This window comes from Coptis chinensis, chromosome 4, assembly GCF_015680905.1.
Source record: "Coptis chinensis isolate HL-2020 chromosome 4, ASM1568090v1, whole genome shotgun sequence".
Taxonomy (NCBI): Eukaryota; Viridiplantae; Streptophyta; class Magnoliopsida; order Ranunculales; family Ranunculaceae; genus Coptis; species Coptis chinensis.
The window spans coordinates 2,013,768-2,041,214 of record NC_141459.1 but is presented as its reverse complement, the minus strand read 5'-3'; the positions used below and the strand labels follow the sequence as shown (position 1 = coordinate 2,041,214).

General features: G+C 36.8%; 2 protein-coding genes and 2 long non-coding RNA genes across 5 annotated transcripts; all 4 read left to right on the top strand.

Moving 5' to 3' along the window:
• Positions 1-2,293: 2,293 nt before the first annotated feature.
• Positions 2,294-2,790, top strand: LOC147501125 (uncharacterized). Its single transcript, XR_015219897.1, has 3 exons — positions 2,294-2,352; positions 2,434-2,601; positions 2,697-2,790. It is a non-coding gene; the product is annotated as an uncharacterized LOC147501125 (long non-coding RNA).
• Positions 2,791-4,125: 1,335 nt separating this feature from the next.
• On the top strand, positions 4,126-4,476 carry LOC147501124 (uncharacterized). The gene is made up of 2 exons (XR_015219984.1): positions 4,126-4,175; positions 4,261-4,476. It is a non-coding gene; the product is annotated as an uncharacterized LOC147501124 (long non-coding RNA).
• Positions 4,477-14,595: 10,119 nt separating this feature from the next.
• Positions 14,596-16,425, top strand: LOC147501123 (RING-H2 finger protein ATL40-like). Its single transcript, XM_086603766.1, has one exon. The coding sequence runs from the start codon at positions 15,474-15,476 to the stop codon at positions 16,248-16,250; it is 777 nt and encodes a 258-aa protein (XP_086459892.1). The 5' UTR covers positions 14,596-15,473; the 3' UTR covers positions 16,251-16,425.
• A 4,546-nt stretch (positions 16,426-20,971) lies between these two features.
• Positions 20,972-26,851, top strand: LOC147501122 (alpha-terpineol synthase, chloroplastic-like). 2 transcript variants are annotated; one of them, XM_086606159.1, is made up of 7 exons: positions 20,975-21,262; positions 21,529-21,793; positions 21,912-22,287; positions 22,456-22,674; positions 22,770-22,908; positions 22,994-23,242; positions 26,360-26,851. In XM_086606159.1, exons 1-7 carry the CDS (start codon positions 21,029-21,031, stop codon positions 26,528-26,530), a joined length of 1,653 nt encoding a protein of 550 aa, XP_086462285.1. In that variant the 5' UTR covers positions 20,975-21,028; the 3' UTR covers positions 26,531-26,851. The 2 variants fall into 2 exon arrangements, with proteins under 2 accessions (XP_086462286.1, XP_086462285.1); XM_086606160.1 differs by lacking the exon at positions 22,994-23,242 and having other exon boundaries at positions 20,972-21,262.
• The last annotated feature ends 596 nt before the right edge of the window (positions 26,852-27,447 follow it).

Below are 27,447 nucleotides of genomic sequence, written 5' to 3'. Positions count from 1 at the left end.
TGAGTTTTAAACTAGCATATTCGTGAACTCACGCCGAGTTTTGAATTCTGTCGAGTTTTGAGTTCGGTGAACTCTGTCGAGTTTTGAAGTATCATATTTTGTGAACTCCGTGGAGTTTTGAACTAGCATATTCGGTGAACTCTGACCGAGTTTTGAGTTTTGAACTCGGCCGAGTTTTAAACTAGCATATTTTGTGAACTCGCCGAGTTTTGAATTTCGAACGAGTTTTGAACTCGTGAACTCGCCGAGTTTTGAACTAGCATATTCGCTTTGGATGAACTCTGATAAAAAATGACGAGTTTTTTGCCCCCTTGACCGTGAAATAGCATATTCGTGAACTCCGCCGTTTTGAATTAAAGCCGAGTTTGGTGAACTCTTCTAACTTCGAGTTTTGAACTAACATATTCGTGAACTCACTATAAAATACACAACCGAAGTTTTGAATTTTTCGTCGAGTTCGGTGAACTCTTATTAGAGTTCGAAGTTCGATGAAGTAGCATATTCGGTGAACTCCGTCAGAGTTTTGAACTCTGTCATAGTTTTGACTAGCATATTCGGTGAACTCTGTCAGAGTTTTGAACTAGCATATTCGGTGAACTATGTCCGAGTTTTGAACTCTGTCGAATTTTGAAATATAAATATGGCCACACCGTTTGGGACGACTAAGTCCAAATGGTGTGGCCATATCGTTTGGATTTGAACTTGGATAAAAAAATGACGTGTCTGTTTTTTTGCCCCTTGACCGGTGTGGCTCACTGTGGCCACACCGTTTGGGAGTATAGTTTGCCTAGATAGCATGCACACCTTAGATGATTGGCATGCACACCGCCTTATTTCGTTCTTTGTTTTTTCACGTTGGTATTGCAACAATTTGAATTAGTTGAATGTCTTATTTTTAACTCCTATTTATTTTGTAGCAATGCCTCGAACAAAGAATGTGAATGTGAAGAATGCAGCAAAAAGTGTTTTCACGGGTGCTAAGAAGTTGTTAGGTGGGGGGAGTAGTAGTTCGGGTCGCGACGAGGAGCCTGAGAAAAAGAGAGGAAGGAGAACAACCACTTCGACATCAGTTCGTAGAGGGGATCGGAAAGCGGATGATCCCAGTAATGTTGTAAGTGGTGTAGAGTTAGGAAATCAAAAGAGAAGAAAGGGGACAGTTCTGAGTGATGTAGATGTAGATGTAGATGTAGATTTAGATTTAGATGTAGATGATGATGACGATGATGATGACGTAAATATGGATCGTGGGAAGAGTGTAGTTCTAAGTCATGCTAATAGTGAAGAAGAGGGTGTTGATGATGCAGAAGAGGAGACTGACGAGGAGAAAGAGGACGCGGAGGAGGAGGAGGAGGAGGATGACGAGGATGATGAGGAAGTCCATGTACCTGTACCTCCAGTGAATATTGTGAGAAAGTCTAACAATGACTTGGAGTTCAAGAGAGGTGTTTATGGAGGTGGTCCTTGTGTGTCACATCTGTTGTATGACTATACAAAGATTACACGCGGGCTCGTGATGTTTGGGGAGAGGGGTGTAATATTATCATATAGTGTCTATTAGTATTTAAATTTTGTATTACTTAAACTTGTGCATACATTAATACTAAGTTTTTGTTGTTTTAGGCAGAGCGAGGGGTGTTGAAGTGCCATGGGCACCTAAACAAGTTGGTACAATGGGATATCATCGGAGAGTGTTCAAACTGTTCTACTTTTCACGTGGAGCTTCAAAGGACCGGCTTATGTGCTCTGGTCTTAGGTGTATACAGGCATCAGGATCCTGTGTTGGTCTCTGCGTTTGTGGAGAGGTGGCATCCAGAGACCAACACGTTTCATATCCCGTGGGGCGAGATGACAATCAAGTTGGATGATGTTTCCCAACTCTTAGGAGTTCCGATCAGAGGCAAAGCAGTGACTGGGGACACTGATTTGACCTTGGAAGAGACAAAAAGACTCCTCCACAAAGATCTTGGCATACCCATGGATAAGATAGATGCGGAGATGAAATCCAATAAGTTCACTTCCAAAGTTAGGATGGATTTCTTGATGAAGCTTTCTTTGGGAAGGTAAATGATGAAGATTTACGGATGAAAATGGGGTTGTTGTGAAGAAGGCCAACCCAAAAAGAGGTGCAGCTTCTTTGTGAGAGCTTATCTGTTATTTTTCTTTGGATGTACCGCCTTCACCGACATCGCCCTGAACCGCAGAGTTCCGCTTTGTTATCCGGAGACCGCTTTTGAAATTTGCCGAGATCGAGACTACGCGTGGGGTGCAGCCTTACCGCTTACTTGTATTGTCTTTGGGACTGCCACAAGTGCCAAGGTGAAGGGTGTTTCAGGCTATTTCACTCTCCTACAGGTATTAGTTTTTTTGTTTTTCTTTTCAATGTCAATTTTATCTATCTATTACAATATTAACTGGGTGTCTATATTAATGTAGGCATGGATTTATGAGTAATTCCCGGTGTTCAGGCCATACCCAAATGAGGACTATCAATTGAGCATGTCCCGTGCTCATAGGTACTCAGTTACTCAGTCTTTTTATGCTAGCACAACAGCTGCATTGAAGCATACCCGAGCCACCATTGATAATATGACTTGTACCGATGTAAGCATTTTTGTATGTAAATAGTTTTATTTATTAATTGATATTATTAGTATGTGGTTAATGATTAATTTCCTTGATCATATGCTATTTGACAGGTTGAATGGTATCCCTATGTTGAAGTCCGAGCTACACGGCCGTGGATGAAATAGCATTTTTCGAGGGATTTATATGCTTTCTTGATAATGTCGAAAGCAAAGATAATGTTTCAAGGGTTGTCGTCGGTTAAGGGTCATATGCGGTTTGTACCCTCGGATCCCCAAGACCAAAGACCTCGACGCCAACTACTTTCGGACGCTTGGTATGATGTGAAATTTAATATTCGGCCTTTCCTATTGAGTAAATGGCGTAATCACTTGATTCAACTTGAACAACGATGACCCATTCCGTCTTATCCATGGGAGTGTGTTAGTAGATACATGAGTTGGTACGAAAACAATAGTTATATTCGAATGATAAACCCTGATCATCTTAGTCACTACTCCCTACAGAGTCTTCCATATCATAATCTGGTGAGTTAATATCTTATAACGTTAATTTTGTTTTATTTTGTTTTGGTATTTTATAAATGTAAATGTATATACTAATGTAGTTTTTCGTTTTAATTTTGACAAAGACCCCGTCGTCGATGAAATTTCTCGCTTGCTCAATCAAGGCCCGCAATTGGGTGGATCAAGCGATTCCGTGACGATACGTAACGAAGTTCATGGAGGCATACAATTTGACCCGGTGCAAGTTCATTGGCGGACGATATCATGAAGGAGCATAAGATTTAGGTATGTTGAGTTTGGTTAGTTTAGGGTTTTAGTGGTTAGTTTGGTTAGTTTACCTCCTTTTATCTTGTGTTGGGACGAAAGTGTTGGAAATGGAAATGGTTTGTTTGTCGGTTCTCAATGGTTTATCGGGTTCTCAATAGTGTTTATCATAGTGTTTATCTTCTTGTATTATTTTTTTAGAGTTTTAAGTGGGGAAGTGGGAAGTGAGGGTGGTTTTGTTTTTTTCCGGTAGATAAAAATGCTCATTATTACCTGATTCTCTCTGAGTTATTATCGCGACCGGAAATGAGGGGGTATTGATTCCAAGATTCTTTCTTTCTTAACTCGATTCTTTAGCGAAACCGAGAGTTGTAAGTGTACTATGTGTCTTGGAGCTAAAGAAAAAGTTAGGAGATCATTTTAGTTGGAATTTGTGTTTGTTTTTTGGTGGGTTTTGCTTTACTTTTCAGTTTGTGTTAGTTGAGATGATGTGGGGAGTGTTTATTGGCATTTGAGATGATCGCGGGTTTTGCTTTACTTTTCAGTTTGTGTTAGTTGAGATGATCTTTGGCGATCTTCTGAGTTGTATACTTCTTGTTTGAGATGATGCGGGGAGTGTTTATTGGCATTTGTCTTTCTTTGTTCTTTTGAGAGTTGATCATGACTTAAGTTCAAGAGTTTTCCAATCAATGAGGTTTCTAGATTTAGTGTTGGATTTGACATATGTGGTAGTATTTATACTGGATTCATGTGTTTTTATTGGGGGTAATTAGGCAAATGGTGGTGGAGGAAGATGGTGAACATGAGGAAGCAAGTGGAGAGGTTAGTTTTTCTGTCAGACCTTAATAAAGCAGTTTGATTTAACTTTGCTTGACTGATCTGTTTATTCAATTTTTTTGTTTTGCAGGAAGGAGATAAAGAACAAAGAGTTAGATATACAACTAAAGTCAGAAAGTTAGATTGGAAATCTCTTTGTAGTCAAAAAATGTTATGTTAGGACTCTTTTGTAAGTGCAAGTTGTTGATATGTAGCAACTTAGCTTTATGTTCAATAATTCAGACAATGTATTTCACATGGTGTCACATTGTTGAAATATGAAATGATAGTGATCTTGCTTTGGACTTGTCATTCTTTTGATGTTCACCTAAGATCCTAGGGTTTTTTTGTGCAAGATCTAATAAAACGGCATGCCAAAGAATGGCCTTTGGTTATGTTTCTGCTATTAGCAGGCATTGAATTTAATAGGACGTCTGCTGTCAGTGGAGTAAACAGTTATACTACTTACCAGGGCTCTGGCGTGCTTTGCTTAGATCTCGGTTTATATCCATTCAATGGCTCTTCTTGTGCTCTCCGACAACTTATGATTTTAATTTGTCACAGCGAAGTATCTCTATTAATAATCTAATGCACAAAAAATCCCAAAATCCCAAAATGTTATTTGCCAAAACACAAAAATCTAATGCGATGCGCAATGTTTTTGCAAAACACAAAAGATCTGTTTTTGCCTCTTGAACGGTGTGGCCACACCATTCAAGAGGCAAAAACAAACAACACCATTTTAACCGAAGTTCAAATCCCAAACGACATGGCCATACCACACCGTTCAAGAGGCAAAAAAACAGACAACACCATTTTTATCCCAATTCAAATCCCAAACGACATGGCCACACCGTCCAAACGGTTGGAACTAAGTCAAAACAACCGCCATTTTTTTTTTTGGAACTAAGTCAAATCCAAACGATATTTTTTATCCGTTTGGACTTAGTCCCAAACGGTTAGTGGCCGGTGTGGCGTGTTTTTAGACTAAGTCCAAACGGTGTGGCCATATCGCTTGGATTTGAACTTAGATCAAAAAATGACGGTGTCTGTTGGACTTAGTCCCAAACGGTGTGGCCACACCCGCTCAAGAGGCAAAAACAGACAACACCATTTTTCCCCTGTTCAAATCCCAAATCCCAAACGACATGGTCCAAACGGTTTGGGACTAAGTTCAAATAGACACGTCATTTTTTTGATCCAAGTTCAAATCCAAATGATATGGCCACACCGTTTGGACTTAGTCCCAAATGGCATGGCCACACCATTTGGGACTAAGTCCAAATGGTGTGGCCATATCGTTTGGATTTGAACTTGGATAAAAAAAATGATGACGTGTCTGTTTTTTTGCCCCTTGACCGGTGTGGCCACACCGGTCAAGAGGCAAAAAAACAAAAGTTTCGTGTTTTGGCAATTTATCAGTTGAGCTAAATTTTGTTGATGTTGATTGATGATCATATGAGTTTAGGTAAATTTGTTGTTGACAAACGTTGGCATTATACTGGTGGTATAGTATCTGCATCAATGCATCATATCAACTTACGGAACAAAATTGCAAGTGGGCGCGCTTGTGTAACAACAGTAACATTTATAATAAGCACATCAAAATGCTTTATGCAATCCCAAATATTATTGTTATGTATTACAACATTTAAGCACATCAGAATGAATTAGCAACAAGTATAGCCTGCTTACACCTAGCTTTGGCTTGTTCAAGCCTTTCACTCCAAGTTTCACTCTCTTCAACTTCTCCACCTTCTTTCAACACTTCGCTTCTTCTCTCGCTCTTTTTCGCGACAAATTTCTCCCGTTGTAGCTAATAACTCAATTTTGACGACTTTCTTGAATGGTGCATAGTCAAGGTGGCAGTGATACTGTGGGCATCTTGTGGAACTCAGAAATCGAAACATAACCGCAGAGAAATGATGAAAAGATCAAGATCGATTGATGCAAAGTCGAGGGGCTGGAAACGAACAGATGAGTAGGCAGTATTTTTACCTAAAGCAAAACTTTGCCTCCAAATTCTCCATTTCTCCTTGAGCCATACTTCTCTTTTCTACAACATCAATGAGATTAGAACTCAGTCTAATTAAACTCCCCAAAAGTAACCTAAACCAGCAATATTGAACTTTGAAAATAAAAAGGGAGAAAGAAGTTATCAAAAAAAGCACCGGTCTATCATTATGTTGTTTCCTATCTAGAGCCTAGAAGGCAACATTAGATACTATCCAATGGACATAATGATGCAATAGAACACAACCCTCGACACAGTTCTACTTAACAACACTTGATAAAACTCTAACAAGGCTGCCATATCTAAACCACTCTTAACAAGTCCAGACATCAATGAAGTCCATGACACACAAGACATCAATGAAGTCCATGACACAATATCTGGGACCAATATAGAATCAAATATTCGACGCGCAGATAAAATATCATTAGAACTAGTGAACAAATAAATCAAAGAGTTTTGAATAAAGCTATACTTACAATCGACATTGATTATTATTTTTTTCTCCTGGACAATTTCTCGAGTCATGGTTAGCAATCATTCCACATCTGTGACACTTTCTTCCCCGAATTGTTTAGGGCTATCTCTTTGGGGATTTCCATCTATCCGCTTTCTTCTTCCCCTCCCTTTTGTTTGAGAAATGTTGGGATTCAAAATCAATAGCTGAAATAAAGACCGAATTAAAATAAATATTTATATCAAATTAAACACCAAATTAAACACTAAATTTATATCAAATTAAACATTCAAATAAAAAACCCGTGATGTATTAACCGAGGTATCGGGCGGCTCTACAACTGGAGGCTCTGCAACTTCAAGTCTCTTTCGTAGGAAGTCTCACTAAACTTTGAAATTCCAATAGCCATTTCACCAATCTTTTCAATAAAATATGAATAACCCTCAAAACTATCGCGACGATCGTAGCCACTTGAGAAGCAACCTTGATAGAATGAGCCACTCTCAAAGGTTCATTTGAGACATTCCCACCACAAATCCATTATCAAACTCCGCTTCTATAAGTGTTAGCCTTTTACATCCACCGCGTCAATCTAAAATGGTTTGGAATCTCTTCAATCTCAGAAATAAGATAAAACCTTTTTTAAGATATATGACCACAAAGCAAACCCATAAACCGAAAAGTACTTGCATTCGCAGATCTCCCTCTAGGTTCCTCTATCGAAACTCACTCTCCAAACAGAATTCTTCAAAGCCAGGTCTCTCCATTTCACCATGTAGCTTAGCTTCCGGTTCCATACCGCTATCTGTTCCCCATCAATTTTGTACTCCATCTTTGCCTTTTCTAGTTGCTCTTTAAATTTATTGAATATTGAGATCGTTATAGACCTTTTGCGGCATGCATAAGGAGGAAAGCATCGTTAGGCACAATCCGTGAACTATGCTCGGTCGCGTAATCGAATCTCTTTCTTTCCTAGCAAGCAAAGCCAAAGACTTCTCATTACCATGTACAAACCTGCATAAAGCGTAGTCGTCGAATTGACAAACCGGTCATAATGAGCATTCATCGATTCACTTCGACCCGGTCGTGTGCATACCACCAGAAAAAGGTGCCACCGAGATAACAAGGAACCCATTTCTCCCGCATTGAATATATCTCACAACCAAGGATTTTCGGACAACTCATACTTCTCAATGATTGTACACCATCTTCTCTCAAAATCAACAATCCTATACGAAAAGAAATAGTGTTCTTCAACTCGGTTACCAATGTCTCAAATTTGGTAAATGACATCTTCTCTTGAATTTTTGCATAATATGCCAAAGACAATAATGATGACGAGTACTAGGAAATACTTTGGCAATGGTCGCGGTCATCGCTTCTATCCCGGTCGATGATGATTGCGGTTGGGCGACGACCACCCATGGTCGCAAGCCGGCCTTAAATAGCCATATGAATGTATCTTCGTCTCATGAAGCAACAATGCGCAACCAAACTGAATCGACCGATAATGATGGTTGACTCGAAGAAAGGGGCAAAAGGCATGGAATATGCATTGGTACGATATGTGGTATCAAAAGACATAACATCCCCCAAATAGTCATAATCGGCATCGAGACCTCCCATGAACCCGAAAAAGTTCACCGCATCCCATTTTCATCTAAATCAATAAGCGTAGTAGAACCGGGGATCCTCGGCACTCTTCTCGCATAAAATATTGCAAGACGGCGGTTCATCACCTTCTTTAGGCATCTTTTCGGTCAAACCATAATAATGGTTCCAACAATCTTTACGTAAACCCAACTTCCTCTCCATGGAAAACAAATGCCACTTTCCCAACAGATAAACCTGTTATCACTAAATATCTCGGTCAAGCACTTCACCGCTTCAAGCATATGTTTGTTAGTTTTCATGCAAATTCTCTTCGATGGGGTCACCGCACCGTGACTATGGTCATTATGAGCAACGCCGACCTCATATATCTCTTCATGCATTCTTTTCTTAATACTTATTCTAGCTTGGCAACCACACCGGATAGTTGATGTATTTCTTGATCGACTTCATCTCTCTTGTTAACCCTTCACGTGAGCAAACCCGAGAAACAACCACTAACCAAATCCACCGATTTTGTTGCTTGGAAGTCGTCCGACACGAGTCTCAAATCCCTCTTGTTGACCATACTCTTTGTAATAAGTCTTTGCCTCATCAACACTTGTAAAAGTCATTCCTATATAAGGAGCAGCTAATGTTTGTGTGCCTTGAACAGGGGCTTTAGTAGACGAAGACCCAACTACGTCTTCTTCGATATTGATTGATGTCTCTGTCTCCATTTATATAAATCGAAAAAATTAAAAATATAAATAACTTAAACAGTCATAAATCCCAATGTACATAAACAGTGTAAATAACTTAAATATCAAAACTCTGATAGAGTTCACCGAACTCTGACAGAGTTAACCGAATATGCTAATTCACCGAACTCTGACAGAGTTCACCGAATATGCTACTTCACCGAACTCTGACAGAGTTCACCGAATATGCTACTTCACCGAACTCTAACAGAATTTAAAACTCTGACAGAGTTCAAAACTATGCTTCAGTTCACCGAATATGCTAGTTCACAGAACTTTTCAAATATGCTACTTCACTCGAGTTTAAAACTCGACAGAGTTCACCGAATATGCTACTTCAATCAACTCGACAAATTTAAAACTTCGGCGAGTTCACCGAATATGCTACTTCACCGAACTCGATCAGAATTTAAAACTCTGACAGAGTTCAAAACTCTGACAGAGTTCACCGAATATGCTAGTTTACCGAACTCTGACAGAGTTCACCGAATATGCTACTTCACCGAACTCGACATTTAAAACTCGAGAGTTCACCGAATATGCTACTTCAATCGAACTCGACCAATTCAAAACTCGATAGAGTTCACCGAATATGCTAGTTCACGAACTTCGACGAGTTCAAAAATATGATAGTTCACCGAATATACTTCACCAACTCGACAAATTTAAAACTCGGCGAGTTCACCGAATATGCTACTTCACCTAACTTCCCACTACCCATCATGGTCTTAAACTCGTCAAAATTAACACACCCATCCCCATCTCTATCAACATTCTTAATCATCTTCTTACAATCACCAACACTACAATTTTGTCCCAAACTCTTATACACCATATGTAACTCATTAACAAAAATCAAGCCATTCTTATCTTTATCATACATATCAAGGCAAATCAAAACTATCAAGATATATCACTTCAAAATAGCACACAGGAATTATGTAAAGATCGAGCACCTCACAAATAGCACGTCATTACAAAAACAGAACCAAGCTAATTAAACAACAAATCCAAGAGACGTTACAATATAAACAACATATTGTAGGTTTATTTCAAACAAATCCAAGCTAATTAAACAACAAATCAAACGAATTAAAAGTGGAAAAATACCTTAATCCGAAGCCAAATATACGGTTTGGAGAAGAAGCCGAGAGAGAGAGAGAGTTCTCCAATTTCAGCGATGATTAAAAATTTCATGTTTTTTGAATTTTTCAATAACACAAAATTTTGAAATATCGGAAATTTTGGGTGAATTAGATCATCAGATCTTGAGCTTAGATCGGACGGAAGAAGAGTGAGATAAGAGTGGCGATTTAGAGTGGCACTCTAGACAAACCGATATATATATATATATATATATATATATATATATATATATATATATAGAAAAACGAGGGGTCGAGTGAACAGTGAATGTGTGTGGACGTAGGGGCACTTTGGTCATTTCACATTTTTTATTATTTTTTTAACTTTTGAGAGGTAAAATAGTAATTTAACGCTTATAAGCTTTAAAAAAAAAGTTTGTAGATCCCACGTGGGTACCACGTGCACAGTAGCTAGTATATATATATATATGTGTGTGTGTGTGAGTTAACATTGAAAATGACATATCAAATTAAACGTCATCTTGACGAATTGAAGTCACTAGCAATTTCTAGTTTATAATATAACACGTGCGGCCCATTTATGACACTATATATCTTTAATATATAGAAAAATGAGGGTCGAGTTAATAGTGAATGTGTGTGGACGAAGGGACATTTTGGTCATTTCACATTTTTTATTATTTTTTTAAAACTTTTTGAGGGGTAAAATAGTAATTTAACATTTATAAGTTAAAAAAAAAAGTTTGTGGATCCCACGTGCACAGTAGCTAGTATCCATATATATTATTGAATTTGGTTTTTTTTATAAAATAGTAAATATCTCTCTGATTAAATATACAAAAGCACACCAAATGAAATACGTCTCTTTTGCCTATATAAATATAAATATCTTTAATATATAGAAAAACGAGGGGTCGAGTGAACAGTGAATGTGTGTGGACGTAGGGGCATTTTGGTCATTTCACATTTTTTATTATTTTTTTAACTTTTGAGAGGTAAAATAGTAATTTAATGCTTATAAGCTTTAAAAAAAAAAGTCTGTAGATTCCACGAATCCACGTGGGTACCATGTTATTTTTTTAATTTTGAGAGGTAAAATAAATATATATAGAAAAATGATGAGTCGAGTGAACAGTGAATGTGTGTGGACGTAGGGGCATTTTGGTCATTTCACATTTTTATTATTTTTTTAACTTTTGAGAGGTAAAATAGTAATTTAATGCTTATAAGCTTTAAAAAAAAAAGTCTGCAGATTCCACGAATCCACGTGGGTACCATGTGCACAGTAGCTAGTAAATATATAGAAAAATGAGGGGTGTGAACAGTGAATGTGTGGACATAGGGGCATTTTGGTCATTTCACATTTTATTATTATTTTTTTGACTTTTGAGAGGTAAAATAGTAATTTAATGCTTATAAGCTTTAAAAAAAAAATATGTAGATTCCACGAATCCACGTTGGTACCATGTGCACGGTAGCTAGTAAATATATAGAAAAACGATGAGTTGAGTGAATAGTGAATGTGTGTGGACGTAGAGGCATTTTGGTTATTTCACATTTTTTATTATTTTTTTAACTTTTGAGAAGTAAAATAGTAATTTAATGCTTATAAGCTTTAAAAAAAAAAATGTAGATTCCACGAATCCACGTGGGTACCATGTGCACAGTAGCTAGTGATAGTTGAGTATATATATATATCAAATACCATTAATACTGAGTAGTTGAGAATGTTTCCAAAAAAAATCCAGACCCATGTCCACGGTACCATGTTTTTTTTATATATATATATATATCAAATACCATCAGATTTTACCTAAAAAATAAATTCCGGACACATCGAGATTTTACTAAAAAATGAATTTTTTTGGCGATTTCAATTGTTAAAATTTCAAAATACATAAAAACCCAAAATAGATAAGTAGATAAAAACCTCTTTCTTAAATCTTATCTCCATTCTTAAACAAAAAGAAACCTCAAAAGTGAGAGCTAAGTAGTAACTAAGGAAACCCTAACTTATTGCAAGGATAGATTTTTGGCAGGCTTTTCCACCTTTTCCAATGCCCTTCGCCCCTATCTTTCTCTCTTTCGGTAGATTGACCTGATATTTCCTTTAAGTTCTTTCCCTTCTCTTTACCAGTAGATGTATACGTATTTTTAAGTATATATCTTTCCCCTTTTCTTTCAATTCTATCTATATATATATATATATATATATATATATATATATATATATATATATATATATATATATATTTTTAAACCCTCTCAATTTTTCACTAATGTGACAATTGAAGGGTAGAACCGGTTTCCACTTCCCACGGACTACTTGAGTTCTCAAAACCAGAGACACGGACCTACTGTTTTAGTAGCCACAAGTGGAGAAACCAACAAACAACAATTGAATTATTTAACCCCGGTAAGTTACTTTTTGTTTAATCTTCTTCACTTTTGATTTTACGCTTTGACCATGAATTCGATCTTGATGCTTTCTTGCCAAAAAGCACAGTTTTGATCCATTTTCTTGGAGATTTCCCATTCCAAGAAGTAAAGATCCAGATGACCAAGCTGTACGGTGTGAAACAAAGCACACTCAATGAATATAAAATAGTTTTTTTTTTTTTTTTTTGGGGGGGAGGTGTGACCCATGACCCAAGGCCGTATCCCCACTATATGACTAATAATTTCATCATTTGCTGGAAGATGAATAGAAGAAAAAGATACTACGAGGGTCATGAAACATGCATGATAATATCAAGTTACCAGCAATAGCAATAACAATAACCAGGAAAGGAAGGTGATCCTGATGAAATAAAGTTTACCAAACAAAATAGAAAAATAATAATAGTAAGTAACAACAACAATTTAGAACAAGGCAACTTCCCAAGAACCGTCCATTTTCCTACTTATTAGAAGCTCCAAACTATTGAAGTAAATGGTGAAATCCAACACTATATCTCTGGCAAGATAGAAAGCTTTGGAAGCAATAAACAACATTTACTGAAAAACAAATTTCAGATTGAGAAAAATAGTCGTCTTGGTGAAAATCTTTCATTACTTATCTTTGTTTACTATAAATAATCTCTGAAAGGCAATACTTATTTTGATAGAATCTACTCTATTCATCTTCTTAGGCACCAGTTCATCTAAATAGATATGGTAGAAACTGCATGACCCCACAAATGAATGAAGATATTAGTAGTACTGTGAACGAGAAGATAATGGACGATGAGGCTGGTGTGTCCAATGTGCAAGAGCAAGGAATTGTTGAGCCTGACACTGAAGGTACTTTTGGTTCTTCTTCTTACTTTTAATGTCATTTACAAGTTTATATTGCATGTTGTGGCTATGTGTAGTTGTGGAAATTTAAGTTAGTGAGGCCATGGCCAGTGAATGGCCTCTAGACGGTTGGAACACAATATTTCCAACTGTACTAGATACCTGGATGGGTGAGATTCCCAAGTAAAGATAGGATAAGGTCAATGAGTGCAAGTTTTACTATTGGAGAATATTGCTCAATCCCTGGGCTTCCGTTTTACGTTCATTGTGTTGTGCGAGACATACTTTTTATCAGAGCATCACTTCGAGACAAAGAGGGTTTATATGTCGAATTCATAACTTATGAGTATTTGGCAATCAAAGTAAGTGCAATTATCTTTAGTGTCTGTGTTAGGTTTAAATATTCTTTTTTTTTAATTTCAGACATGAATGTCGCAAACAAGGTTTTATGATTATTCCAACTATTAAATTAGAACATGTTCTAAGATAATAGTGTCAAATTTACTGTTTGTCGATTTTCTCTTCAATTCAAAGTCACATTGGGAAGGTACTCGGTTTATGCTTTATATGAGATTTTCAGGGTGTCAGACCGAACAGTTTTGATGGGCATGGAAATACGGGGTTGAGTGGTGTTGATACGGGCGAGGGGACTCCTGCTTTTTAGGCCTGAGCTGAGTTGTCTCCCCTCAGGGGTCAAGGTAGAGTGATTCTAGCTTACTTCTTATTAATTAAAGGGATCCATGTCATTTCACTGAAGACCAAAGACCACTTATTCTTCTTTTCCTCTTCCCATTTTTTGGCCTTTGAAACCATTCTGATTGTGACTTTAGTGACCGGCAAGGGAAGAGAGTTCCTTTAGACAATGATTGTATTTTCTTCAAATTCCTGCTTAACAAGTGGTGGTTCTACCGAAAATTTGTAAATCATGTCATGCTAGGTGTTTGACTAAATGCTAAGGAAGAAAATAGTAATGAGTCCGAGACCCAAGTCTATGCTAATATGGCAATAAAGGAATTATTACATTATTTCTTACCCTTCTCTAGCTAATTTATTAGACTCTTGGTTTCTTTTTTCTAGGAATTGGTTCCCCAAAAGTTTTGGTTTCTTTCAATAAGGTGTTGTCTGGATTTTTTTTTTCTTTCTATGTAGTAAATTAAATGGTAGAGTTTAAATTCATGATTCGGTATGAATTTTTTTCGTATGATGCATGTATTCAGCTTTAAGATCATGTTATAGTTGTTCCTGCAAGCATTTTAGTTGCCATACTAATCAATATCATGTTAATGCTTTGTATTTGGATTTCTTTAACTTTTTGCAAATTAATCTTTTGTTGAAATGGAAGTCCAAATACATTAGGTTTCAGTGGTGCCTCAAAGGCGATTGATAAAGCATATGGATATTGATCAAGGAAAAAAACAAAATGGATCATTGTTATCATTTTTGTCATTGTGTTGTGTCTGTGTGTTATTGCTACTTGGTGGGATTGAGAATCTATTGTAGCTGAAGGTTTAAATTGCACAATGTTATACGTACTCTCACGTGTTGAACATGACTATGTGAAAAAGCTACCTGTTGCATTGTTCTAAAGCTATAATTAGTTATTTTGGTGACGCACATACTAGATTTACTTTTTATAGTTTTTATTCACTTATTTTATTCCAAGATCTTGATCAGGAGCACAGATTATGATAACCATATGCTCCTACATCTGAATTCCAGATAGCCACAACTAATAATTGATTGATTTTGTTCTCCTGAAAGAAAGACCAAATGCTAAAACTAAATTTCAGGTGTAAAATTATCACCAGCAGTTGGCTTTAATTGAACTTTTGCGAGAAATAGATATCAATATAATTAGTTTTCATTAACTAAATTTTTGATGTTTCAGGGCTTGATCACGATCTCAGATGATCTAATGGTTGATGTTTTGCGATTTTACAATGATCTCAGGTAAGAAGTCAAACTGAAAAGTTAACCGTAAGCATTATTTATTCAAATTTGCAATTCTATTAATTTTGTCGAAATTTATTTGTAAAACCCTTTTTAGCATAAGAGAAGTTGGGTAGAATTCTTGAATATTTGTAAAACCACAATGTAGTCATGAGCAGCTTTGACGACAATGATAACTCATTTTACGGTGATCATGATTGTTGCAGATATCGATTTAGCCTTAATAGCAGAATCATGCTTACAACATTTGTTTTCTTATTTTTCGTGGTCGTAGTCATTGGCATGCCCCACATATATGCAAGATGTGTTCTCAAACGTCAAGCAAGACACCGTGAAGCTCTTCGTCAATTAAGCCGCCTTAGCACCACAGCTGCACATGTGCACACCAATGAGCAACCAAGAAGAGGACTTGATGCTGCAGTGATTGCCACCCTACCCTTATTTGTTTATAAAGGAGCAGAAGAAATTAAGGACATACATATCGAGTTTGCGGTGTGTTTAAGTAATTTAGAGGATGAAGAAATGGCTAGACTTCTTCCTAACTGCAAGCACACATTTCATTCACAGTGCATTGATACATGGTTGAGAGTGCACTCCACGTGCCCCATTTGTCGCACTGAAGCAGAGCCAAGAGCCCAGCCTGAGTCTATTGAGTTGGTTGTGGTTGTTCCAGCCATGGCTACCGCTCCACCAGTCGATGCAATCAACCCTACTTTACCATGTTCAGAGGGTACATCAGACGGTGCACTAGGACAGTCTTCAAAAGTAGGAGGATCAAGTTGGCGACTAAGTTCTTTTAGGAGGATACTTAGTAGGGAGAAATCATATAGAAGACTACAACCAAATGAGCAAACTGATTGCGCAAGAGATTTAGAGAGGCAGTCATTTTGGCAATTTTTTTATTTTTATTTTTTGGTTTGTCTCTAAATTTTGTTAAATCGTACATGATACATTCACACTGGAAGTCTGGAACAGAAATGCTCTTGCATGTACAAACTGGTTCTGTTTCTCGCCCTCGCGCCATGTTTAATAGCAAATGATTTATGGGACTTAAGTGACCCTTTTTGATAGTATTACTAAAAAATACTTCTGATGAAAAGTGTTGTTAAGTGACCCTTTCTGATTTATGGGACTTAAGTGACCCATTATGGAACGATTTATTGTTGACAATCGTGCCTTTGATATTTTTGTTCCTATTGTTATATATTACCAAAAGTGTTTTTGGCTAATTTCTGATGAAAATTTAATTATTCTGACAACGGTTAGTGTTCAATGTATCTCCACAATAGTTTGCCATGTACTTATTTGTTGATTTTCTAGATAGATGGTGCGAATTATTAAACAATTAGTCAATAATAGTATGTAAAAGTAGGTGATAAGTATATATTTTAATTTGAGATTGTTGAAGTTTCCCAATTGGTAATTAGTTATTTTGGTGACGCATATACTAGATTTATTTTTTATAGTTTTTATTCATTTATTTTATTCCAAGATCTTGATCAAGAGCACAGATTATGAGAACCATATACTCCTACATCTGAATTCCAGATAGCCACAACTAATAATTGATTGATTTTGTTCTCCTGAAAGAAAGACCAAATGCTAAAACTAAATTTCAGGTGTAAATTAGGAATGTGAAAGAAAGACCAAATGCTAAAACTAAATTTCAGGTGTAAATTAGGAATGTAAAATTATCACTAGCAATTGGCTTTAATTGAACTTTTGTGAGAAATAGATATCAATATAATTAGTTTTCATTAACTAAATTTTTAATGTTTTAGGGCTTGATCGCGATCTCAGATGATCTAACGGTTGATGTTTTACGGTTTTGCAATGATCTCAGGTAAAAAGTCAAACTGAAAAGTTATTCATAAGCATTATTTATTCAAATTTGCAATTCTATTAATTTTGTCGAAATTTATTTGTAAAACCCTTTTTAGCATAAGAGAAGTTGGGTAGAATTCTTGAATATTTGTAAAACGTTTTTTAGCAAACCACCTTGGTGTTGTAAAGACTGAGGAGGTTGGAGAAATAGCTAAATCAGGTGATACGGAGTAGTTGAGGCATTGGACAATATTGTGCTGCAAAAGCTTTTGGTGAGTTGATTTGTATTGATAAGGGTTTTTTAAATTGAATGAAATAAGAAACGTGTTTATTGTACGTCTTACTACTTGATTTTATTTGATAATGGGAGCTGACATACTTCTAGACATTGTCAGTTCTATAGCTAGGGGCAAAGGTGACACTGTTTCTATTGGTTTTAGCTTTTGCAAGTAGAGCATTGGATGTTGAAAATGGATGAGTTGGAAAAGTACAATTGTGCAGTGGGAATCAATTAGTCGGAATGTGGCTGGATGTTTCGGAACATATGCACCACATTTGGTGGAAATGGTAGTTTTATAAATGGTTTGGAACGTAAGGTGGCTTCACCCATGGAGGCAGCTTTGACATCACAATTGGCGGAGGTGGTGGCTTGACGAGAAGATGTTTTAGCATGTATGGTCACTATTTATATGAGGTGTCTTAATTGGAGGTGGTGGACATGAGGCTTCATATCCCTTATGGAGGATTAGGTAGGCTTTGGGACATAGGATGACTTTAATACGGAAGGGCTCATGGTGATATTTGATTAACCAATTTAAACAATTCCAATTGAAATAAACCAAAGATACCTCCCTTTCAACACAAGGTTTTCTTTTTGAATTAGGTATTTATCTTTTTTTATCCCTTAATAGATTCATGTGTGTGGCGACGTGGTGTTAGGCTATATTAATTTCATGCTTATGTATCCCAATTTTATTTAGCGTTGCTTTGGGCTTAAGTTAAAGTTTTAATTATGTCTTTTTCCTTTTGACGTGCATTGGTCGATTTAAGTAGCTATGGTGATCCTCTTCCAATCTCAATTACAACATGACATTAATCATGCCGCTGGCAAATATCATAAACTGCAATGCACAAAAGTGCAGTATTAGATTTAGTTAAGAGAACTTCATAGCAAAGACATTCGATTGTAATGTCTATAGGCTAATAAAAAGTGTAGTAGGATATCGAGAACAATACATTCGGCACGCCATCGTTGTCTTATTTGGAATCTCATAATGGACCAAAGTTGGGGACACTAAGCCTCTCACTGAAAATGATGTTGCCAAGATGCAGCTTTGAACATACACAATTGTATGAATCACATTTCGGATTGATAGCTTGGTAAATATAAGCTACAATTTATTTTCTTTTATGGGGGTATATTGGAAAGTGGTGATAAGGATGCGTATATATAACTTTCCGGTGAAATTCTACAAACTAAGCACAAGTAAAGTGACCATTCAATTCTTTTAATGTTTATTTGGGTGATGTTTTCTTCCCTTCCTGATTGGGGAAACCTTTGTATATAATCATAAGCGAGGTACCAGTACATGCATGGAGCTATCTCTCCTTGAAGCCCTACCATCAATGGAATTCCAACCTTAAAATTAAAATTGTAAGGTACCTTTACTAAGGACTTATTCTTCAGTAGGAATCAGCTCAATCTGATGATGTTAGTCGTCTAAAGTTTGACTTGCTAGGGTCAGAGAAAACCGAACCAAATAATAAGGTGAAATGTATAGATACTTATGCCACCCTAACCGTTCACTCTATTAGGTGTCTGGAATTCGTTGTCATTAATTTTACTCTAGCTACCTCATTTCATAAGGAATTGTATATGATTACAGGTTACCTGACGCCCCAGAGATGGAGATTTACTGCCAATATGGACACCCATAAATAGAATAGTGCGTGGGTGCAACTTTGTGGTGTAATTGTAGTACATGGTATACATCCTAAGGCTAATGCAGAAGAGAAGGGGTTGAAGACCACATTGAGGGAGACCGAATTCAGGCCAATTGATGCGGTTCCAACGGTCTTTGTTTGAATTCAAGAGAATTGAACAAAATTCATAGTACCAGAGTGCTTAAATTTCTACATGGGATGAGAGATGCATTTGGGAAGTGCAGGACCTAGGCAAAACTTTGGCAATCCTACTAATTCCATTGTAGAAATATAGGTCATACGCTTGAAGTGGCACAAGTTATTTATAAGGAGAATTGGTTTTGGAAACTTATTAAGAGTGTAAATTGCTAATGGTTGTTTTGACCATTCAAGTATTGAGATGAGAGATGCATTTGGGAAGCTGAGGACCTCGTCAAAACTTTGGCAATCCTACTAATTCCATTGCAGATATATGGGCCATACGATTGAAGTGGCACAAGTTATCTATAAGGATAAATGGTTTTGGAAACTTATTAGAAGTGTAAATTGCGAACGGGTGGTTTCAAGGAAGTTTAACATCTGTTGTAGGGATCAACAAGAAAATATAGCAGCTCAGTTGTTAACATTTGTTAGTTCTCTCAATAATGTTTCCGTGTGAGTTTTGTAATTTTTATTTTGGATTTTGTATTGGATTTTTCATTTTGGATATTTTATCTTTGAATAACTTGGTATCTATTCTACTCTGTAATGTTTGCCGTGGCAAATTCCGTTCATTCAGACGATTTTACCCTCTATTTCTATTTTAAAAATACAAGAAAGTTCCATTATTTAGGGGCTAAGAGGTAAAAATGAAACTTTGGCGTATATCAATGCATATTTTAGGGGTAAAAATGTATTTTTTTTGAAAAAGTTGGTCATCCAAGGGCGTATATAAAACTAGTATATGATGAAGTGATTGTGTTATGGATAATATGACAGAGTAAAAACAGTTCGTTGTGAACTATCAATGTAGTAGGCTCAGTAGGCCCGGCCGCAGGTAGGCTAATTGGCTAGTATTTATATGTGTGTGAGTGAACATTGAAAATGACGTATCAAATTAAAAATCGTCCTGACGAATTGAAGTCACCGACAATTTCTAGTTTATAATATAACACGTGCGGCCCATTTATGACGCTATATATATATCCAAACGAGAATTAATGCTACGTGTCGCTTTTGTGGACACGTTGTTGTATTAAATTATATACGTGGCACCTTCAGTTTAGATGTCTAACTTATTGTTAGAGATAATCTCGAATCGTGAAACAGAGAACAGGCCAATAGTTTGGATTAATTTAGCTTCAGTTTAATTATGGTTTAAGGACAATATTATTAAAGGTAATCGCTATGCACCTCCCATTTTGTGTTTGGCAGACCCCAAATATATATATACAAGTATGGAACCGACTCGCATCGGTGTATTTTCAAATCTTTAAATCTGTCGCTCTAACATCTTTTTGATAGTATAATTTTTTGAATTCTAGTTATAATCTAAAAAATAATATAAAAATATTAGGAATAGTTGAATATAATTTGAGTGACATGAATGAGGTTTTCTAAATTATTTTAAATAATATGAAGCTAATTCTAATTTCAATAAAGTGAGAGAGTTTTTGGTAAATTGTTTAAAAATGAGATAATTGATTAGAATAATTAAGGAAGGTAGTTCTAAAATCATAAAATAGAAAGATTACAAATACACAGTTCGGTTGAGAAATTTTTTCTCTTAAAATCCAGTTATCATATACTGTACAGATATATTATTGAATTTAGTTTTTTTATAAAATGGTAAATATCTCTCTGATTAAATATACAAAATCACACAAATGAAATACATCTCTTTTGCCTATATAAAGTTGGACTGCACGAGCTTGTTGTACTACAATTACAAGCATAATTTGGCAAGAGAAACTCTGAAAATGGCTCTCCTCCACCTCAACTTCTTGTCAACTAAGATTTCCTCCTCCACTCCCTTTTCAAGGCAAGTCCCATCACGAAAATCTCGTAATGTTGAATTCACAACTTCTCCGCACAAGTGTCTAGCTACTACCCAGAATGGCGTCGTTGTTCAAACTGAGAGGCGATCTGCAAATTATAAAGACAACATATGGGAGCATGATCACTTTCTGAAAACTTTGAAAAATGATTACACGGTCATCATTACAACTCTAAAACTTCCTATAGCTAGAATTCTTTGGTTAAATCGGAATAGATAATTATGTAATACTAGGCCTGTGATCAAATGATCACGTTTAGTGTATAGTTCTTTTCGTCGACAAAGCAGACACCATGCATGGATCTTTTCCTGTCCAGTTGTTAAAAGATGAACTTCAACGCCATTTTACAGATTACAGATCGAATGTTTTTTATTCCTCACACGAAGAAAGAAAGAAATAACTAATTTTCAAGTCTTGTACAGGCTGAAGTGTATGTGTTGAGGGCCAACATTCTAAAAGACGAGGTGACACACATACTGGACTATGCGCGAGATGCTAGCAGCCCTTTCGCGTTGCTTGTGCTGATAGATGACATACAGAGGTTGGGGTTGGGATATATTTTCGAAAAGAACATCCGAACAGCCTTGGGATTACTGATCGAAAAGAATCTAAAAATGGAAGAGAGTCTTGAAACTACAGCTCTGTACTTTAGGCTCCTTAGACAACACGGGTTCAAGGTCTCTCAAGGTACGACCAACTCCTTTGGCTCAGGTTTTAATCTTCAATGCTCATCATCATCTGTTATGTACCTCTGTTTTTAGTTTTAATTGCTTCTCTTTTTCTTTTTTGTAAATTGGTGAAACAGATGTCTTCAGCATATTTAGGGACCCCACCCAAAACAGTTTCAAGGAGAGTCTCGACCAGGATGTCAAGGGTATGGTTAGATTGTTTGAGGCTTCTTATCTGGGCTTAGAAGGAGAAGACATACTTGATGAGGCCAACGCCTTTGCCCGTAGGCATTTATTGGATGTTAAGGGAAACGCGGACTCGAACCTTGCTGAACTAGTAACTCATGCTTTGGACTTGCCATTGCATCATCGGATTACAAGGTTAGAGGCTAGATGGTATATTGATGCCTACTCAAGAAGAAAGGACGTGAATTCAACGTTGCTTGAACTTGCGAAGTTGGACTACAATATGATTCAATCTACTTACCAGAAAGATCTCATTGAAATGTCAAGGTAAGAAGAGTTAAGACCCAGCTTCATTAGTTACCTACAGTAGTATCCTTCAATAGTTACAATTTAAGGAGCCATCACAAGAAGTCAAGAAGACACGGCGTGTACTATTGAGTATTGAGCAGTAACCTTCTACGTGTTATAATGTTTCCTCTGTCGTTATTATTGTAGGTGGTGGAAAAATTTAGACGTAATGGTGAACTTGCCCTTCTCAAGAGATAGGTTGGCAGAATCCTTCTTATGGTCTGTCGGAATGACTGACGAACCACAATACAGTTATTGTAGACAAGTAATTACGAAAGTCATTGCTCTGGTAACCGTAATTGACGATTTCTATGACATTTATGCTACATATGATGAAGCCAAACTCTTTACTGATGCAGTTGAAAGGTTCGGAACAATGTTCTTTTTTGTTCAATGTTCTCTTTCTGTTGGAAATTTACTTGAAATTTCTAAAACACGTACGTGTTCAACTCAATATGCAGATGGGATATTAATTCGGTGGAACAACTTCCAGACTATATGAAGTTGTGTTTCTTTGCTCTTTACAACACCGTTAATGAATTTGCTTATAATGTCCTTAAGGAGCATGGGTTTAATATCCTTCCACACTTGAGGAAACAGGTTAGTCCATTCACTTCATCTGTGTTTACCATTATGGAAATCGTCTGTTTTCCTTACAAACTTAACGTTTATATGCTTGCTATAGTGGGTAGACCAATGCAAATCATACCTACTCGAGTCGAAGTGGTTTCACACTGGATATAAGGCCACCCTTGCGGAGTATCTAGACAATGGGTGTATTTCAGTTGCGGGGCCACTATTGGACTTTCACGTATACGTATCCATGACTCCCAGAATCACCAAGGAAGCGTTAGACTACTTACAGGGTTATCCAGATCTTATCCGTTGGTCCTCTATGGCATTTCGAATAGTTGATGATTTCGGAACTTCTGAGGTAAGGAACCCGTATAATAGATATCCCTAGTAATCAAGTTATGTATAATCTTCCTTTGGTTCACTCCCTAAATCCTAAACAAGTTATGTACCTTCGTTTCTTGAGATATAGAACTTTCTTGCATCAAAACCAACAGTGACACGTAAGGCAGAGAATATTTGTCACAGCCGATTTTCTAAACAATTAAAATAATGAATATTTGAAATATAAATATCTCAAACATCACTATATTCAATTGTCTAAAAACCCAGGCTATGACGGGGGATACAACACATGTCAAAACCTAAAACCCACATCACAACAGGATCAACTTAACCACAAAAATCTCCAAATTCCTCAACTATCACTTTATTAAAAACTTTCTTCCATCCCAATACAAACATAAACAAACTTTAAGAATAACGGTTTTCAACATCGTTATTCTCATGTCATATAAAAAAAAACCTCCACGTTATTACATCCTCCCAAAAAGATCGGACCTAATAAACTAAACTCCCGAGGCTGCTCGGTGAGAATCCCATCACACGCCATGGTTCCATCGCCTTCCCACCTATGTTCCTAAGAACACACCCACGCTAAAAAACAAAGCAAACATGGGTCAAAAAAATGGAATTTGGTTTGGTATGATCGAAAGTAGACTAACCACAGATAAACATTATCATATTTTAATTATCCAAACAATCACTTTATTTTATCCCATAACTCAATCATTCACAGCTTGGAAGACAGGTAGTTCCGTCATTTTAACCGACCTAATTTCTTCCCAAGCAAGACTTCCATTATATAACTCATTATAATACCTCATTTTAATATCTAAACCATTGAATTAAAACTTACCGATATCCATTGCTGTATAAGGGTAGGACCGCGTCCCTGCACAAAATGTTATTAAGTCCTACCCTCCTGCAAAAGAAAGTTAGAACTTCTATATATCATATGTATATATTATATTAGGTATTCAAAAGAAAACCCAAACACTCACATAATCAAATTTATACCACTAACCCGCAAGGCGAATACCTTAGTTCCTCTCTAGGGCAGTCTAAACGATCTGGTCATTCATGACACATTCAATGAATACCCGGGTCATTCATGGCACATTCAATGAATACCCCTATATAACGCTAACGGGCCATTTATGGCACATTCAATAAATGCACACCTAACATATGACATCAACAGTCATAAAACTCAATCCCAAAACTTGAGTCGGGAGTTCTAAAAGTCGCGGTAAATTTATTTACGATTATTGAACTTTATTTTATATATCATTTAAGATAACGAATGAGTATCTTGATTCATGTATTTTTTATTTACGCGTTATTAATTTCAGGGATGTTTTAGTGTCATAACGTTGCATATCATAAAATACAGCAAAATCACATAGTAGTTAATACACATACACATGTATATATAGAGGTCTTAGCCTAAAGTCAAGTATGCTAATAGTCCTAGACCTATCTTAATAACCCAAATCATAATCCGAGTTAAAATGTCAAATTGGGTCAACTAGTCAAAGTCAACTCTGGTCAAAGTCAAAGTCAACCATCATGGTCGAAGTCAAACTGTCGTTTCCATGTTCAACAGGTTCGAGGTCATAGCCATGGTTCATGGCTAAGGTCAAAATGCATGGCTCATGGGCTCGTGACTAAAGTCATGGTTCGGACCCAACTGGCCAAGCCCAAACCTTAAAACCCAAAAGTTTAAATGTTGAAAGACCCATGTAGATCTATTTTAAGTCCAATGGACTGGCCCCAATCAATATTAGAAACTGGCCCAAAACAGTTAAGTGGTTCGGTCCAAAAATTTAACTGAAACCGGCCCAAAACTTTAAATTAAACTGGCCCAAACTAAACAACCAAAATCGGGCCCAAAACTAAAACAAAAGAAATATAAAATGGCCCAAAGGACTTAAACCAAATTGGTCCAACTTAGTTGAACTGGTCCGGCCCAAGCCCCAGGCCCAAATCCGAAATTTACTGTTCATCATCTCCTTCCAACAATTCTCCACCACCACCAAATCCGGCCACCACAAATACCACTCGCCACTCCTCCCAATCTACCCGAAATTGCTCAGGGGAAAAACCCCCACAACATTAACAAAACCGAAACCCCCAACTCCTTAAATCCAATCTTTCCCCAAAACTAGATCTACAATTATTCCCACCGCCATTAATGGCCTCTCCAAACTTTCCTAAATTTTAATAGCACCTATTAGCAGCACCCATCCCAAATTCTAACATTCAACGATCAATTTCCATATAACCAAAACAACCACCCCATAAATTGGATCGACCCTTCCTCCACAGCGCTACCATTAGCGCCTGTCGAGCTTCAAGCTTCGACAGAACCCTTTCTCTAGCACCAAATCATCCCCAGTACAAAATAACCGTTCAACCTACAATATCAACACTACCACCGTACAGTATCGCAGGGTCGTCCCTGGATCCGATCGTCATTCTCGCGTCCATGAAGTTTCAATCAAAACAAAACAACAATAACCCATACAAGCCGACAAATTTAAAAACAAACCAAACGACAGTCGACGCCATTAACGTCTGTCGAAGCTTCAAGCTTCCAAAGCTTTAACAGTTCAATAAAAATTTCGATATTTAACAAAGTTTATTAAATACGACACGCAAGACGTCGAATAAAACAGGATAATAAACAAGCGGTATCAATCACGTGAGAACTCTTAGGCAAAGATACGCGGATATGCCGAAAAATATAAATCCGGTGAAATAGCAAAATAGCTACTCACCTTAACTAATGACTTCGACGAATTTTCCTAGCCGAATCGTCGTGCTCACCTCTCCACAAACCCGAAACTTTCTCTCTTCTTCTATTTTTATATTTTATTATCTTCAAAAACCTATTCTCTAGAACAATGTGTTTATATACTTGGGTCCGAAACCCAAGCCCAATACCGACTCGGGCCCAAAACCAAGCCCACGTATCCCGAATCCAATCCGACGAATTTTTAAAATAAACAATTAAATTAATTAATTAAATAGAAAAATACGTATAAGAAAAACACGGGGTGTTATAATATTTGTGCACACTGAGTAGTAGTTCTCCTATAAGTAATGACTTGTTGGCTTGTTGCATGTGATATAGGATGAGCTAGCAAGAGGGGATGTTCCAAAAGCAATCCAGTGTTACATGCATGATACTGGTGTTTCTTTTCAAGTTGCTCGAGAACAGTTGAGGCATTTGGCTAATGAGGCATGGAAGAAGCAGAATAGAGAGCAAGGGTTCTTTGAATCCCCTTTGCGAAATCTTATGTAAAGGCGTAACGGACTTGACTAGGGCGTGAAAATATTTTACCAATATGAAGATGGGTTTGGCATCCCAGACAATGAGACTGAGAACCGAATTCGATCATTAATGGTCGATCCAATTCCTTTATAGTTTGTAGTTTGTACCATGGACCAAAATATCGCCGATATATATTGGTATTTTGGTACACCGACATCGATATTTCCGACATATATCCACCGAATATAGAATCCTTTTTTTCCGATATATATCGGAATTTCCGATATGAAACTTTATATCGCCGATATAATCGATATTTCCGATATAATAGATATATATCGGTTGACTTTTTGACCATTTTAAAATATAAATCTGATATTTCCAATATATTTCCGATATATATCCGATATTTCCGATATTATATTTCCGATATATCTGATATTTCCGATATTTTAAATAGTTTGGACTGGTTACAAAAAAAAATGGATATATCCGAAATATCCGATATATCCGATATATATCGGTTTTTGGGTACACCGATATATTCATCGATATCGATATTTTGGGCCTTGGTTTGTACTAGGTCGTAATCGAACTTCGAACCACAAAAAAGGCAAGGTTGACTCTCCTTTGGTTCAAACTTCAAAGATGCCTCTCCTTGGAGAATTTTTATTGGTGCTCCGTTTGATTATCTGTCTTGTATAGTATTCTGTTTGGTAATATCTGTGTAGCATTCGAATGGCCATGAAATTTCTGCTCCTACTATAATTTCGAATGCCTTCACCTCCATAAAAGGGTTTATTGTAATTACATGTAAAGCAGAACAGGTGATAAACATGTTGATCATTGTCAAACAGTGATTTTTTCCTCCCAGCGTTGGTTCCTCAAGCGCTCCAAGGGAATAATCAGCTGCACGTTTCATTTTTTCCACAAAAACAGGGTAGTTA

What these genes read in the sequence shown, in the direction of transcription:
- LOC147501123 (XM_086603766.1), top strand. Translation starts at nt 15,474, where the DNA reads ATGAGCAGCTTTGACGACAATGATAACTCATTTTACGGTGATCATGAT.
- LOC147501122 (XM_086606159.1), top strand. Translation starts at nt 21,029, where the DNA reads ATGGCTCTCCTCCACCTCAACTTCTTGTCAACTAAGATTTCCTCCTCC. An exon ending in CGGGTTCAAGGTCTCTCAAG is followed by an intron (nt 21,794 to 21,911) that starts GTACGACCAACT and finishes TTGGTGAAACAG; the next exon opens with ATGTCTTCAGCATATTTAGG. An exon ending in TTCCACACTTGAGGAAACAG is followed by an intron (nt 22,909 to 22,993) that starts GTTAGTCCATTC and finishes TGCTTGCTATAG; the next exon opens with TGGGTAGACCAATGCAAATC.